This window comes from Gobio gobio (assembly GCF_949357685.1).
Source record: "Gobio gobio genome assembly, chromosome: 23".
NCBI lineage: Eukaryota > Metazoa > Chordata > Actinopteri > Cypriniformes > Gobionidae > Gobio > Gobio gobio.
In genome coordinates, this window is record NC_137119.1 from 3482876 (window position 1) to 3499221 (window position 16346).

A 16346-nucleotide genomic window follows, 5' to 3' on the forward strand; every position below is an offset into this window, starting at 1 on the left:
TTTTGCCAAAGCAAAAAAACAAGCAGGCGACCGGCGGGCGAAGTGTTTTTGAGGTGGTGCAATTTTGTATAGACTTATCACTCAATTCCTCCACTTCCTCTCACCATAATTGTGATCAGTGTTCCCTTTGGTTGGACACTTGGAACTTCATTCATATTATAGTAATTAACTTCCTATTAATGCAGCAATGCAACAGGAAATCATAGTTGTATGATTTCAAAAGAAGGGAAGTAATATATATATATATAAAATATTTGTCCATTAATGATATACAACATAACTATATTTAATGTCAAATAATGATCTTTTAACATTATTTTTGCTAATATTTATGGCATAACCTTTTAATTGAGTTGATATAATCCCTCTATATTTGTCACAATATCATTTGACCATGCTTGAGTGTGTCACACACACTTCAACATTCAGCATGCAAAACACAACAATGGTAACAAGGATTTTTTTTTATTTTTTATTTTTATTATTAATACGACCTTTACTATTTTACTTGCTGTCATTATTCAGGTTATACTGACAAAAGACAAATAGTAAAATAAAGCTAAAAATAGTAAAATGAAGCAATTAATTTATTCATGCCACAATGCACTCTGGGAGTATACTTCCTCAGATCCCAGATAGAATTAAGTTGACAAAACTTAAACGATTTAAGTAAGAACAGCTTAATGCAATTAAGTAATGCTTACTTAATTGTTTAACAGTGTAGTACCTGTAGACTATTGATAAGTAATAAATAAGTGTTGAATGGAGTTTAGTTGTTGCTTTTTGTCTTCACTTATTTTTTTAAGTTCAGCTTACTTGAGAATTTTAAGGCAATAGGTTTCCTAATATTTTCCTAGTGAGCACTAATAACAAGTTAACATAATTAATAATTTTGAGTTAAGTATACTTCATTAACAAGTTTTCTGTACAAATTTTGTTAAGTTTTGCCGACAAAAAAATAATACGCTGCTTTACTTGAAAATTTTAAGGCAATCGGTCTCCTCACTTTTTCTAAGTAAAGTCAACTTATTACGTTTTACAGTGCCGGTTATCAGCTTTCAAATATAAAGAATTATCGGTTATCGGTATCGGCCAAAATTTTCATATCGTGCATCCAGGGGCGCCGCTAGCAATTTTGGGCCCTATGAAAGAATATGATGTCGGCCCCCTACCGCACCAACCAAGCTATCTAAAATCTCTGTCTGCAATTTAATAATACTGACCAATTAAGCTCCGCTCGCTCAACCCAGAATGCCCCAATTGGTCGATGAAACATTGATTAAAATTAAGATACAATTTATACAAAAGGAATTTACTTTAAAGAAAGGCTTTCTACAAAACAAAACTTAATGAAGTGGTCAAAATCATGTCTGACCCACTCCATGTCTCCTGGCATTGCACATCTTATGATGTGTCCTTTCCTACTCATGCTGTTCACTTTTCATAATCAACATTGACAGATTGACTACACAGACAGACATAAAAAATTACATTATAATATTTAAACATAAATATAAAACTAAATACATTTTATTATGCATTTTCTCTTACAGTACAGATCAATTTCATGTCGGAGTGGGATTTGAGCAAATGTCGTTTTACCCATGAGCGTGAGTGGTTTGTGAGTGGTGGATTTTGCTGGAAATAAGCCATCATTTTGTTATATTTGCAACTCTTTGGTAGATTATACATTTATAATTTCTATTACTAGTACTATTACTACTAATAAAACCAATCTCTGGGGGCCCCAAAAGTGCATGGGCCCTTAGAATCGTCCTAACTTCCCCCCCTTAGCGGCGCCCCTGCGTGCATCCCTAATATTTTTTGGGCACCTGCACATGTTGTGCTACATTGAAATGGTGCATGCACTGAATGTAGCGTAACCAGTGGTGTGTTTCACTGACTTGTGCTCAGTGCAGACTCCAGGGCAGGTGGGGCAGATCTCACAGGTGGGCCCCTGGAACTTGGGGTCGGTGCACCTGCAGGTCCCACACTCGCACGTCCCTCTGCCGTTACAGATCTGCTTGTTGGAGGCTAAGCAGGTGGAGGTGTCCAGAGAGCAGTCGCACGCGCTTCCGGTGTAGTTAGCATCACAGATGCACATCCTACACTCACAGCGGCCGTGTCCTACAGGAAAAAGATCACATCAACCGCTTTATTTATGTCCTTTTCCTGCCTGAGGAGTGATGCATTGGCAGTCTAAAAAAAGAAAAGCTTCCTGTTTCAGTACCTCCGCAGAGTTTATTATTGGAGCGGTCGCAGTTGAAGTTGTCACACTCGCAGAATTTGCCGCTGTAGCGTTCTTCGGGGTTCTCCCTCTTCTTGCATTCGCAGGTGCCGCACACACACTCGCCGTTGTTGCTGCAGATGTCCGTGCCGTTGTCCTTGCGGCAGTTCTTGTCCAGGTCCTCGGTGGACACCTCATCTTTCCGGCATTCGCACTGCCTGCCCACACGTCCCTTATTGCACCTGAAAGAACACAGTGAGAACTGAGAACACGGCTCACACACACACACACACACACACACACACACACACACACACACACACACACACACACACACACACACACACACACACACACACACACACACACACACACACACACACACACACACACACACACACACACACACACACACACACACACACACACACACACACACACACACACACACACACACACACACACACTCATGTGGAAAGATATTTCTGACAGCTAATATCCAAATAAGTACATAAAGATGTTTTACATCAAAGATTCAGATTTAAAGGGATAGTTCACCCAAAAATTTAAATTCTGTCATCATTTACTCACCCTCAAGCTGTTCAGATAGCAGAGAGAGCAACCATTGACTACCATAGTATTTTTTTCTCTACTATGGTAGTCAATGGATGTCTATCTGCTTGGTTACAAACATTCTTCAAAATATCTTCTTTTGTGTTCAGCAAAACAAAGAAACTCTTACAGGTTTTGAACAACTTGAGGGTGAGTAAATGATGACAGAATTTTCATTTTTGGGTGAATTATCCCTTTAACCCTAAAATCAACAAAAACTGTATTCTCAATAACGCAAACATTTATATTTCTAATGTATAAATTTTGCATAAATGCATAAAAATGTATTGTGATTATAATGTATGCTGACCAAATCAATCACTGTATTATTTTTCTTGCAGTAATGCAGTAAATTATGGTATTATGTGAGTAATAAGAATTACAACCCTTAACTGTCACCCCCATTTGCCATATGTCTAACCAAGTTGTGTTCCAAATTTGAAGTTGATATCACAAAAATTGAAAAAAGGTGATCAAAAAAAGAGTGCCAGGTGTCCCACCTATTGACAGTTAAGGGGTTAATAAAATTATCTGGACCATTATGATTATGTGAATCACATTTCTTATTATTATTTGGATTGTTTATTGTATATATAATGAGAATTTTGGTAGACATTTTTATTAAACAGTGCCCTATTTAACTAGGGAGATTTAAAAGGGGGATGAGGGTGTTTAATTTACTGTGAAAACTTAGCAGTTATTTTACATTAGCTTACTTTATTAAATGTCTATACCTGAAAACTTCTGTCAGAACTACCTGAAAAACCTGAAAAGCATTATTTATTTAATTTGTATCTTTGTTATATTGTATTCATTTGTGCTTTTGCTTGTTATTTGATTATTTTTTCTTTTTTTATTACTGACTGTTTACTTGTTTTTAATAATGTTTTACATTTATATTAGTAAGGCAAGCGATTTTAGCTGTCGTATCAAAATTAGAATAGATGAATAGTGAAATTTTACTTGTATCTAAAATTTTGGTGTCATTACTATAAATTTAAATTTAAAATATAAATCTGAAAATTTCTACATTTAAATCAAGGTCTGGTCCTAGAGCATAAACACAAAGTGGAACAAACTTTCTATCTCTCTCTCTCTCGCATACACTCATACACACAAAAACACACATGTGTGTGACTGCAACAGAGAGCATTTTTATAGAAATCGGCAAATACAATCAACAATTCAACTACAATCAACTAATACTAGAGCACAAATGCAACATGCATGCGTGCGCGCGCACACACACACACACACACACACACACACACACACACACACACACACACACACACACACACACACACACACACACACACACACACACACACACACACACACACACACACACACACACACACACACACACACACACACACACACACACACACACACACACACACACACACACACACACACACACACGTGGTCATGCACTTTCTTTCTTTAACTATAATTCCTAAGGTTTTTCCACAAACCTGCAGATGGCAGTATTCTATCCCTAATACATAGAGCAATGTCCAAAAACAATTTAGATTTAATTGATTTTGTCATAAAAAAATTATTTTTAATGAGCCAATTTATGGCCTAGTTAAGTAATTGTGCAGTAAATAGGTAAAAAACTACCAAATATCCACAAAAACACAGCATAAATGTAAAGTTGAGAAGTAAAATAAAAAATGATATATAGTTTTCCATGTAAAAAATGTATATTTCTGTAAATGTTTGGGGTCTATCTGACCCCAAGGATCAAAAACGTAAACCCTACTTGAGGGGTGATTAAGGGTTAAGTCACCGGCCATTGGCAGGTTTGGCAAAAAGTAAGTTTTAGGCCCTGTATATATGCACAGAAAAAACAGGAAAACACATCTTGTCCAATTTACTTAATCGTATTATTTGTGATCTACGCAACAAATTTGTGTTTCTCTTCTAAACATGATTTCATTGCTTTCGATTAATGTAATTCTCTAAAATGTGCAATCTACTAGATTCAATTATTTGGGGTGAATGTGAACCAATGAAGTACTCGAAAATGATTTTTGCTGAAACTGTAGTTCCCAGAATGCTTTGCTTGGGACTTGACGACTAGAGTAAAATTGTTGAAATTAAGTGTTATTTTATGTGTTTTTGGGCAAAATGAGAAAAGGGGGAGACTTTATATTGTTTATTAGTGTTTAATGTTTAATTATGTTGGAATTTTTAGAACCATTTAAATTACACTGCACTTAAAAAAAATTGTGTGTTGGATTTACATGATTTTATCATGTACATCAGTTCCACGTGAATCTGTTAAGTAAAACAAACATAATTTGTTCACATAATTTCAACATAATGGAATTAAGTAATTTTTAAGGAACCGAATTGAGTAGTCTCACAATGATTTTAATATGGCTCCCCCTAATAACAGTGGAGCACACGGGGGCTTGAGACCCCGCCTCTTTAATCAAAACACATGTTTATTTTTGTATATTTTTGTTGTCACTTGACTGATCAATTACGCTGTACTCAGTAGCTTTCATTATATTCGCCAGCATTAGCACATCATATACATTCTAAGCAGTTCTGAAATGTAATATTTTTCCAGCCACAAAATGACTCTAATTTGCCTATTTGCATTGGAATTCTCTATTGTAACCTTAATTACACAAATTGTAATATGAATAAGAAAAATATTAGAAGAAAAAAAATATTTTAATTAATTAAATGATCATTAATGGATGATAATTATTGCATTATCATCCAATTATTTAGTTCCAAAAGATCTCTTCAAAATATTCAATAAATATAATTAAAATAAAATATAGGACATTTATTTAATTGAAAGATAGTTAAGGCTTATGGTCACATTTGACCACCAATGAGTATGAGTGAGCAATTAATAAGGAATACCTGAGGGCTAAATACAAGAAAAACATTAACATTATTGCATCTCCATCACTCTCCATAATAAAATTATACTTTAAATGTGGTTGACGTAATAATCAATGCACACTATGCTGTACTGTTTACCAAAAATTGCTACAATACCTGTATAGTGAAGCTGTTGTATATCCGCTTAAGCCATTCAAATGTATTGGTATTGACACGGCGCTAGAAGTATCGAGAGCTCGATGATGTTATGCCATATCAGCGCCAAAACGCTATTTATTGTTTTTGAATTTCATTTTAAAATTCTAAAAGCTTAGACTTTGTTTCATATCAAAAGCAGCTTTGGCAATTTGAGAGCAAGAGACACGCATGAGTGAAGAGAGACGGAGGGAGAGCAGGGAAAGGAAATGCAGCTGAACGAATACGCTGCGTGTTTTGAATAACGACACGCAATATGTGGCGGCCGGTGTTGATTCTGTGATTCCCACTTTCAATAAATGTTGATAACATGATAGTTGATAGTTTTAGGGGGGCTGGCTAGCCTGGATGCCAGCCGAATTTAGCCCCGCCCACAAAATGTTTTGCTCGGGCAATTCGGTCTGGACTCGCTCCATAGAGGAGGAATTATGCCTGAACAGAAACTGTTCGGACCAATGAAATCATCAGGGCGGGCTTTAGACGATGATGGACAGATGATCAACAGTAACGTCATCATCCACGTCATTAGGGTTGGGTATCGTTTGGGTTTTTTTCGATTCCGGTGCCAAACCGATACTTTTAAAACGGTTCCGGTGCCTAAACGGTGCCTGAACCGATACTTTTTTTTTTTTAAAAGGCCACCAAACGAGGTGGATGACATTAAATGGCTTTTTATTTATTTATTTATTATTTAAATTGAACCATTTATTAAAAGTTTAATGTATACTTAAATGTATGAATATAAATAAATACAAAACACAATTTACTTATTTACAAATTATAATTGACATATTTACAAATTCACAGTAAAACCTAAGCCACCCAACTACAACAAGCCGAATATAACTCTAAATAACAGTTACAGTAATAACAGCAGTCGTCTGTATTCTTGCTCTGCTACAAACCAGCTTCGAGCTTCAGCTTTATTTTGAAATATGATCATATTCTCTGGCTAAATATTTTAGAACGCATCGCCTTAATGTTTCCATGGCGACACATCGTGTTTCTCACATGACACACAGCAGCCGCAATAGCGCTGACAGCTCAGCTGTATCGGGTTTATTAGTTTTTTTTCTTTTTATTCAAAATATTCACAAACTTCTTAACTGTGTCACGAACTATCTGATGTTCAAATGTGTGAGTGAATGTGTGTTAGTTGATCTATAAAGCGCAATGGGCGGCGCCATAATTGCGCCTCAGAATCGGATCTGTCGGATTTACAACACTTGAGTTCATTATCGTCTCACGAAATACATGAAAGTAAGTGACCAGTGAACTGGAAGAAGAATAGAGTAAACTATATAGTTACTATATAATGTGCATTTATCTGATGTGAATAAAACACGTAACGTTAGTCAAATTATAACCGTCTGAAAGGATTGTCACTGCCGCTTTCATAGACATCAGTGTGTGTTTTTTGCTAGTAGCCTACTTATGAACATTTAAATGTCTGAAACCTGAAATAAACATGATGTGGTTGAAAACACTGAATAGTTGTCATGAGTTGTGATGTGACCAGCGCTGAGCGTCTGTCTCTGGCTCAGCCAAAGCGCGAAAGCACGTTTGAATTTTGGCACCGAAATGAGGAACCGAAATCTGCGTTCTGATTCGGTCCGGTACATACCGGTTATATAAGTACCGGTGCCATATTGGAACCGGATTTCGGTACCCAACCCTACACGTCATCAAAGGCTCTTGGGTTGAATTTGCTCTAATCCTAAACGGAGAACTTGTTCGTATATGCGTTCACCTTCACTATTTCTCTCAGAAACGATGATCGTGTTGGTAAGTACTCTGTGTATCCTTAAATTATTTTATTACTGCCAAAGATCGTTTACACTCATGTTTTTCTTGTAACGTTACTTAATCATGCGTGCGTGCAGACAGGGTTGCCAAGTGTTTTTGCAATGTCGCGCACAATTGCTACTCAAAACGTTTGGTTGGCAAAATATGTTATTTTGGCAAGGTTGCCTGCTAAAATTCGCATTCCTGGGTTTATATAATCACATAATTGGGGTCGCTTCAACCCGCGGACATGGAGAAAAACACGGACTTGGTAACAGTGCAGTTGAGTTCTGTTGACATTTGACAACTAACGTTACGCGTCGCTCCGTTGCTCTGATTGGTTGTGGGTCTATCCGATTGAGGTCTTTCCTGGCTCGGTTGAAACACGCCCCATAATCAAAGCTCAATGGAGCGGTACCAGACTCAAATTCTGACTAGAATTGAGTATGGCCACGCCAGGCTAGGGGCTGGCATGACAGACAGGGGGGCTAAAAAGGGTCTAGAACCGCCTCTGATTCTAAGTGTGAAATGCTTTTAAATGACGTGCTGAGTCAGTCCACAGCCTAAGCAATTGCTCCGCTCTTCTCCACTATGGTAACCACAGCATCTGCTTCACCTTTCAGGAAAAAACAAAGATGCATTTCTGCCTGTTGGTTTGTTATTTGAGGACAGTCTCACCTGCAGGCTCCGCACTCAAACGTCCCATTGCCGTTATGGCACATGTCACTGTTCTTGATGCCGTGCTTGTGACATTCACACTCGCAAATGAAGTTGAGCACGATCTCGACCTCCTCAGTGAAGCCCAAGGGCTTGATCTTGATGGTTTCCGGTTTGCCTTGTTTGGGGCAGCCTTGAGATGTGACGTTAATGGTGAACGACACCTGGGAATTCATCGGAAACAGAGAAAGACTCAGAAACCACAGGCGACGTGATGCATTTAACATCATGCTGATCCGGCCTCACCTCGTCTCCGATAGAGATGTTAGAGCACTTCCGGCCATTTTCTCCCTCGTTCACGATTCCATTTTTACAGCGGGACTGATAGGTGATAGTCACTCCCTCGGGAAGCTTACTGTTCTCGAGGATCACCTCTGAGGAAAGAGACTGAGAGAGACAGAGGGAACATACATCAGTCCAGATAGATATTACCTTCTGCAACGTTCCCTAAAAGTTCTCTGGAAGTGATAAAAATACCAAACCTTTTTAGGGACATTCTTAAAACGTCCTCTTTTGGTTATGAAAGTGCTGCAGTTCAAGGTTCCTTAAAGGACTTTAGGGGGATTTCCCCTTTTGGTTATTTTATGGTCACACAGCAACATTACAAAGAGGACATTTGGGACATTAACAGAACGTTGCCATACGGTTCCCTGTTAGTCAGATGGGGACGTTTCATTCGGGACTGCGCTCAGTCTCTTCACTACATTCCCATAATGTTTGCAGGACCTTTAGGGGACCAACCTAGAATCATTGGTCCATCACGTTTACTGAATGTTTTCAGAGCATGTGTGTGTGTGAATCTGTGTACACTGGACTGCTTTGCAAATGAGGGTCAGTAAAACAAGATTTGCACAAAAGTTGCTTCTCAAAAGATGGATCAATACCAACCGAATGTCCAACTTCATATTCAAAACACGTAAGTAAATACGTTATATTTTGTGAATGTACGCAAAGTGCCTTTGTGAATGTGCTGGTTAGCACGCTGACGGCTAATGTGGCTAAAGTTAGCATTGCCTCTGACTGTATTCACAGAGATCAGAGCTATGTCATTAGTTTTATTTTTAAGAAGTAATCAAAGTGCGCTTGTGAATTGTACAGGTGAGCATTTTCGGGTTAAATATAACAAGCTCTGGTCTCTGTGAATACATAAAGAGTCAATGGTAGCTTTAGCCAAATTAGCACATTCAGAAAGGCGATTTGCAAACACACACACATTATAAAGTGCAGTACTTGCGTGTTTTGAAGATTAAGTTGGACAAAATGTTGGTATTGATCCATCTTTGAGAAGCAACTTTTGTGCAAATTCTGTTTTACTGACCCTCATATGCAACGCAGGCCACAGATTCACACACACACACACACACACACACACACACACACACACACATGTTCTGAAAACATTCAGTAAACGTGATGGACCAATGTAATAACATTCTAGGTTGGTCCCCTAAAGGTCCTGCGAACGTTATGGGAATGTAGTGTAGAGGGAACGCCATATAATAATGGCCCCGTTAATATTCCCAGAACATCCTGAATGTTCCCTGAAGGTCCACCAAATAACGTCCCCCAACCCTTTAAAAAACTCCACATCATGACCGTCTCAGAACGTCCTGGGAACATTACCATCCGATGTCCTTGACGCCAGTGGGGACGCTCTGAGAACGATCTGGGAACATCACATTTCCAAATAAAATAAGGTCCCCTAAACGTTCCAAAAACGTTGTGAATGTTCCCTGAAGGTTCTCCAAATAACGTCCCCGAACCCTTTAAAAAACTCCACATCATGGCCGTCTCAGAACGTTCTGGGAACATCACATTTCCAAATAAAATAAGGTCCCCTAAACGTTCCCAAAACGTTGTGAATGTTCCCTGAAGGTCCTCCAAATAACGTCCCCGAACCCTTTAAAGAATTCCACATCATGACCGTCTCAGAACGTTCTGGGAACATCACATTTCCAAATAAAATAAGGTCCCCTAAACGTTCCAAAAACGTTGTGAATGTTCCCTGAAGGTTCTCCAAATAACGTCCCCGAACCCTTTAAAAAACTCCACATCATGGCCGTCTCAGAACGTCCTGGGAACATCACATTTCCAAATAAAATAAGGTCCCCTAAACGTTCCAGAAACGTTGTGAATGTTGCCTGAAGGTCCTCCAAATAACGTCCTCCAACCCTTTAAAGAATTCCACATCATGACCGTCTCAGAACGTTCTGGGAACATCACATTTCCAAATAAAATAAGGTCCCCTAAACGTTCCAAAAACGTTGTGAATGTTCCCTGAAGGTTCTCCAAATAACGTCCCCGAACCCTTTAAAAAACTCCACATCATGGCCGTCTCAGAACGTCCTGGGAACATCACATTTCCAAATAAAATAAGGTCCCCTAAACGTTCCAAAAACGTTGTGAATGTTCCCTGAAGGTTCTCCAAATAACGTCCCCGAACCCTTTAAAAAACTCCACATCATGGCCGTCTCAGAACGTTCTGGGAACATCCCATTTCCAAATAAAATAAGGTCCCCTAAACGTTCCCAAAACGTTGTGAATGTTCCCTGAAGGTCCTCCAAATAACGTCCCCCAACCTTAAAGAATTCCACATCATGACCGTCTCAGAACGTCCTGGGAACATTACCAGCCGATGTCCTTGACGCCAGTGGGGACGCTCTGAGAACGATCTGGGAACATCACATTTCCAAATAAAATAAGGTCCCCTAAACGTTCCAAAAACGTTGTGAATGTTGCCTGAAGGTCCTCCAAATAACGTCCCCCAACCCTTTAAAAAACTCCACATCATGGCCGTCTCAGAACGTTCTGGGAACATCACATTTCCAAATAAAATAAGGTCCCCTAAACGTTCCCAAAACGTTGTGAATGTTCCCTGACGGTCCACCAAATAACGTCCCCCAACCTTAAAGAATTCCACATTGTGATTGTCTCAGAACGTCCTGGGAACATTTCCAGCCGATGTCCTTGACACCAGTGTGGACGCTCTGAAAACATTCTGGGAATGTACCATTTCTAGCGGGGTAACAGTCCAGGTCTTTTATAGACTGTTGATACTAACAGTAGAGGCCAAAAGTGAGAACATTGGCAACTCCAAATAATGTCCATTTGTAAAGACATAATCTTTGGCCAGGCTGTCATACAAGGAAATTATGAACACAGCTTTTTATACCACTTATGTTTGATTAACCGAAGTATATTGTTTTGTTCTAATCAAACCTGTAGGGTCATTAAAAACAAACATCCCCTCCGGACACTGCTGTATAAAGAAACTTTATCTACTCACATTGTAGGCATCAACAATAAGGTTGATAACATTGCTGGAGTTTGCTGAAAGCGTTCCCACTGCAGACTTTGGAATCAGATTTTTAAGTTCCTGTGGAAAAACAATAGGAAAAACATTCATGGATCTTAAGCACAGGGACTCGGGGTGTTTGCTTTACAACAGGGCCTTTAAACAGCAGACAGGAACTATAAATTATGACTTTGCCGTCTGGATCATTCCAAGCCGGGAAACTATCCTGAGGTTGTGGCTTTCCAAAAACAGAGTTGGATTCAAACTGTTCAGATGCCTGAGAGTTTCAGGCTCTCTGTATTTGAGATGGTAGTTCATTATACAATTCATTCATTTGTAACACATGGTCTTGTCTCTAGATACGGCTCTTTCAATGCTATGAGATTTTTCATCTGTTTTATCATCCAGCAGGTGAATATTATAAGCCTGATCACTTAGAAAAGTAATAGCATGCCTTCCCTCAACAAACCACAGGATTGGAGGAATGATTCTTAAATTTAGCTTAAATTTAACACTTTTTCGCATGTAAAAAAATAAATACGACCTCATGTTGTGTCAATCACGTTCACACACTGCCTCCGAAACTTTCATCCGTCATAAAATAATTCCTCTCGGTTTTGATTTTCTGTGTTTTTCGCATCCCAAGCAAGCATTTTGAGAGGCAATTCAGAGCCACCGGATGACGAATACGGAAAAAAAAGTCGGACTCTACGTGCAAAGACCTTTACACTGCAAAAAATGCTTTTCTTATTTAGTATTTTTGTCTTGTTTCCAGTCTAAATATATCTAAAATCAAAATGCTTTTACTAGATAAGTAAAATGACATAAGCTATTTTTGATCTGGAGGAAAAAATCAAAATGAAGTGAGTTTTTGTTTAAAACAAGCAAAATGATCAGCCAATGGGGTGAGAAAAATAATCTTTTTTCTTATTGAAATCTTGATCGATCGTAGGCCTTATTTATCAGAGTTTATGTGCATTTTTTGTGGATAATTTTGCCCATATTAAATCAAATTTGAAAGAAAATTGCTCCGTTTATCACACTAGTGTGATTTAATGTTTAACTGGGAAATTTGTTTTGAAATGGTTTTATTTTAAACAAAATTTTGTAAAAAAAATTCACTTGGAGTGTTCACAGTCAAAAATGACCGGCCTACAAAAAAATAGCTTATAAATCACTCATTACGCTATTTTATCACCAAATATTGGATTCAATAAATTTGTCAACTTGTTTGGGACAGAAACAAGTTTATTTTTCTCACCCCATTGGCAGATCATTTTGCTTGTTTCAAGCAAAAACTCACTTCATTTAGATTTCTTTGCTCCAGAAAACATGAAGAAATATACTAGTTTAGCCTAGTGTGGAAAGAGACAGACCAGGTGGAAACGGTTACAAATCAAAAAGTTGGCTTCTCTTTGACCGAATACAAAAAAATTCAGGAAAGAAACTACAGGCTTCAGACAGACAAAAACAGAGAGAGTTCCTGGTCATGCACACATGCTTTCATACACACCATTAAGATAATCATCTATGGACTTACTTTGTAAACCGGCTGGAACTCTTCTGTAACGGCGAAGATGGTCTGGATGTTATTTTCACTCAGTTTTTGAACCAGGTGGGCGATGGAGGGGTAATCCTAGTCAGGAAAGATATGAGTCAAACATCCAATTCATCCAAATCTGTCAAACATCCAATAGTCTGGTCTGAAAACCACCAGAAAACAGGGCAGTAACCACCATAGACACTGAGCAGGACAAGTCCACCCCACACAAAAGACAAACGACTCAAGTTTTTTGTCAAATCTCACCATTCTGAATGAAAAATAGCCTATTATTTACATAATGCATGTAATGTAAGTGGCAACCGAATGTGAGAAACCACAAATTGTTAACAGAGCCATTTAGACACACGATTAAGAGTCGACATGCATATTTTAACCCTCAAGGCCTATAACACGTGTGGTGTTCCTGGCCAAAAAATTGCTTATAAATCTCGTTATCCAGCAAATATTGGATTCAATCTTTTTATCAGTTTGTTTTCTTTCAGTTAGGACAGGTTTTGTATTTATTTTTGGAACTGATCGATCGTAGGCCTTATTTATCTGAGCTTATGTAACGCAGATTTTTTGAGTGAAAAAGCATTATTTGAGGATAATTTTGTCCATATATAAATAAAATATGAAAAAATGTTGCATCATTTATCACACTAGTGTGATTTAATGTTTAACTGGGATTTTTTTTTTATTTTGAACAAAATTTTATAAAAAATTGCACAAAGTCACACTTGTGGTATTCATGGTCAAAAATGACCAACCTACAAAAAAATAGCATCATTCATTTACGCTATTTTATCACCAAATATTGGATTCAATAATTTTGTCAGCTTGTTTTCTTGCAGTTGGGACAGGTTTTGTATTTATTTTTTAAACTAATTGATCGTAGGCCTTGCTGATCTGAGTCTCACTGATTTGAGAAAGTTCATCTCTGTGAGCCTGTAATACTCAAAATAGTTTGTTAGTGTACATGAACGTGTGTGTGTGTGTGTGTGTGCGCGGATGTGAGTGTGCATGTATCCACGTATGCACAGGTCCCACGCCTTTATTTTTACAAGCACACATGAACATATGTGAACACGATCATGATGAACACGCTCCTGAACACTAAATGCTTCTCTGATTTCCAATAGGTGCTCATTTTTGACCAATAAAAGCTCAGATCAATCAGTTTCAAAAACTGTCCTAATTTAAAGAAAACAGAAAGATTGAATCCAATATCTGGTGATAAAATAGCATAAGTGATTTATAAGCAATTTTTGTAGGCTGAACACCACAAGTGTGACTTTGCATTTCAAAACAATTTTCCCAATTAAACATTAAATCACACTAGTGTGATAAACAGTGCACATTTGTTTCATATTTTATGTAAAATTGACAAAATTATCCACAAATAATGCTTTTTTCACTCAAAAACTGAGGTGTGTAAGCTCAGATAAATAAGGCCTACGACCAAACATAAAATACAAAACCTGTCCAAATTGAAAGAAAACAAGTTGACAAAAAGATTGAATCCAATATCTGGTGATGATGTAGCACAATGAGAGATTTAGAAGCTATTTTTTGCAGGTCGTTCATTTTTGACCGGCAAAGTGTGACAATGTGGAAAACCCCCCACATTTTTGGGAAGTTGTTAGACTCTGGGTGAGTAAAATCAGTCAATTTTAGTCCAATGCAATAACATTAACTAGCATTTTCAGGTACAGGAAAATCCGGGTCCCAAAATGAGGGTTAAAATAAAAATATTATTTGCAAATCGTTCAACGGCATTACTTCACAAGTTCTTTCTTTTCTTTATTCCCTTTAAATACGTTATTTCTTAAATACCTTTAATCAAAAGCACCATTACATGTGTGACAGCATCTCTCCACCCCCAAAAAAACCTAGAAATGTTTTAGTTGTCCACCCAAATGTTCAAGACACGGTTACGGCCTTGCCAGAAAATGTCAAATACATACATAATAATGGCTCATCGTGTACATGTTGTTTTCTAAGTGGCATTTCCCATCATTGGGAAGCACGATTCCACCGAGTTTGCCATCTCCGGCAAAATGGAAACCTGCGTCAGTGGAGAACACCAGCAGACGGGTGACGTTTCTCCAGCCGATGTGGTTCTGAGAGACAGAGAAAACAGGAAGAAGGAGAAAAATGAGGCCAAGGGATACAAAGAGTGAACTGAAAGTTCAGGCTGAGGACACAAATAAAGTAAAGAAAAGGCAAACATTTTTCCACTAATAAGTTAGAAAATAATCACATAAGGACATTTAATACTACCAGTTGCATAAGCTTTGCCTAGCCTCACGTCTTTTGAATAGTTTGACCAACTAGCAGTCAGATAAGAAGTAATCAGTCTTACTTTTCCTATTCAAATTAGACCAATCCAACAGACTTAAAAGTTAGGACCAGTCTTAAAGAAAACCATTAGATGACTAACTTTTAAGACTCTCAGCAGTTTATGCAACTGGCCAATATTCTCAGTGCACAGTATAAACTTGATCATTAATGTACAAACAGAGCAAACCTCCAGTCGTTTTATACTCACTCCACAGACGGCAACCTGCATGATGGCATCAAATCCTCCCTCGGGTGAGTCGAGGTTGCCGGATATCTGCTGTTTTCCCACCAGACTGTTGAACTGCTCCCCGTTGCTGGTGAGTTTCAGCACGTTCTTGTAGCTGAAGGGGCTGGTGCAGTTCTGGTCCCCAGTGCAGGGGTTCAGGAGCTTGGCTGGGGTTGTGCTGATATACGGCATTACGGTCTTCTCCACGAAAGAGCCGAAACCTGTCCGGAAATGAGCCAAGCTGTAAACTCATGCCTATTCGTGTCTCTAATGGCTTTGGCAGGTCTGATCAGGTCTTATTTTATCATTCGTTTATTATTATAGTAATTATTATTAGTCTATTTTAACTCCCCGCCATTTTCCGGCTTTCTGTGTTTTCACTGTTATGCCGTAGAAGCAGAAATGAGTGATACCATAATCATATGCATATGAAAACAAATAACGCGATTATCAATATTAAAGGGTTACTTCAGACAAAAATAAAAATTAGCCCATGATTAACTCTCCCTTTTATGATGATAGATGCACTTTT

At 38.1% G+C, this 16346-nt stretch overlaps 1 protein-coding gene across 2 annotated transcripts in view; it reads right to left on the reverse strand.

Moving 5' to 3' along the window:
* itgb1a (integrin, beta 1a) overlaps positions 1 to 16346 on the reverse strand; it is a 75506-nt gene that overhangs the window by 10026 nt on the left and 49134 nt on the right. For both annotated transcript variants that reach the window (XM_079805950.1, XM_079805949.1), the window contains exons 6-13: positions 15797 to 16035; positions 15213 to 15368; positions 13243 to 13338; positions 11694 to 11783; positions 8654 to 8794; positions 8369 to 8571; positions 2231 to 2469; positions 1905 to 2127 (exon numbers count right to left, since the gene is read on the reverse strand). In XM_079805950.1, the coding sequence (XP_079662076.1) occupies positions 1905 to 2127; positions 2231 to 2469; positions 8369 to 8571; positions 8654 to 8794; positions 11694 to 11783; positions 13243 to 13338; positions 15213 to 15368; positions 15797 to 16035 (1387 nt within the window). The remainder of the gene's footprint in view (positions 1 to 1904; positions 2128 to 2230; positions 2470 to 8368; positions 8572 to 8653; positions 8795 to 11693; positions 11784 to 13242; positions 13339 to 15212; positions 15369 to 15796; positions 16036 to 16346) is intronic.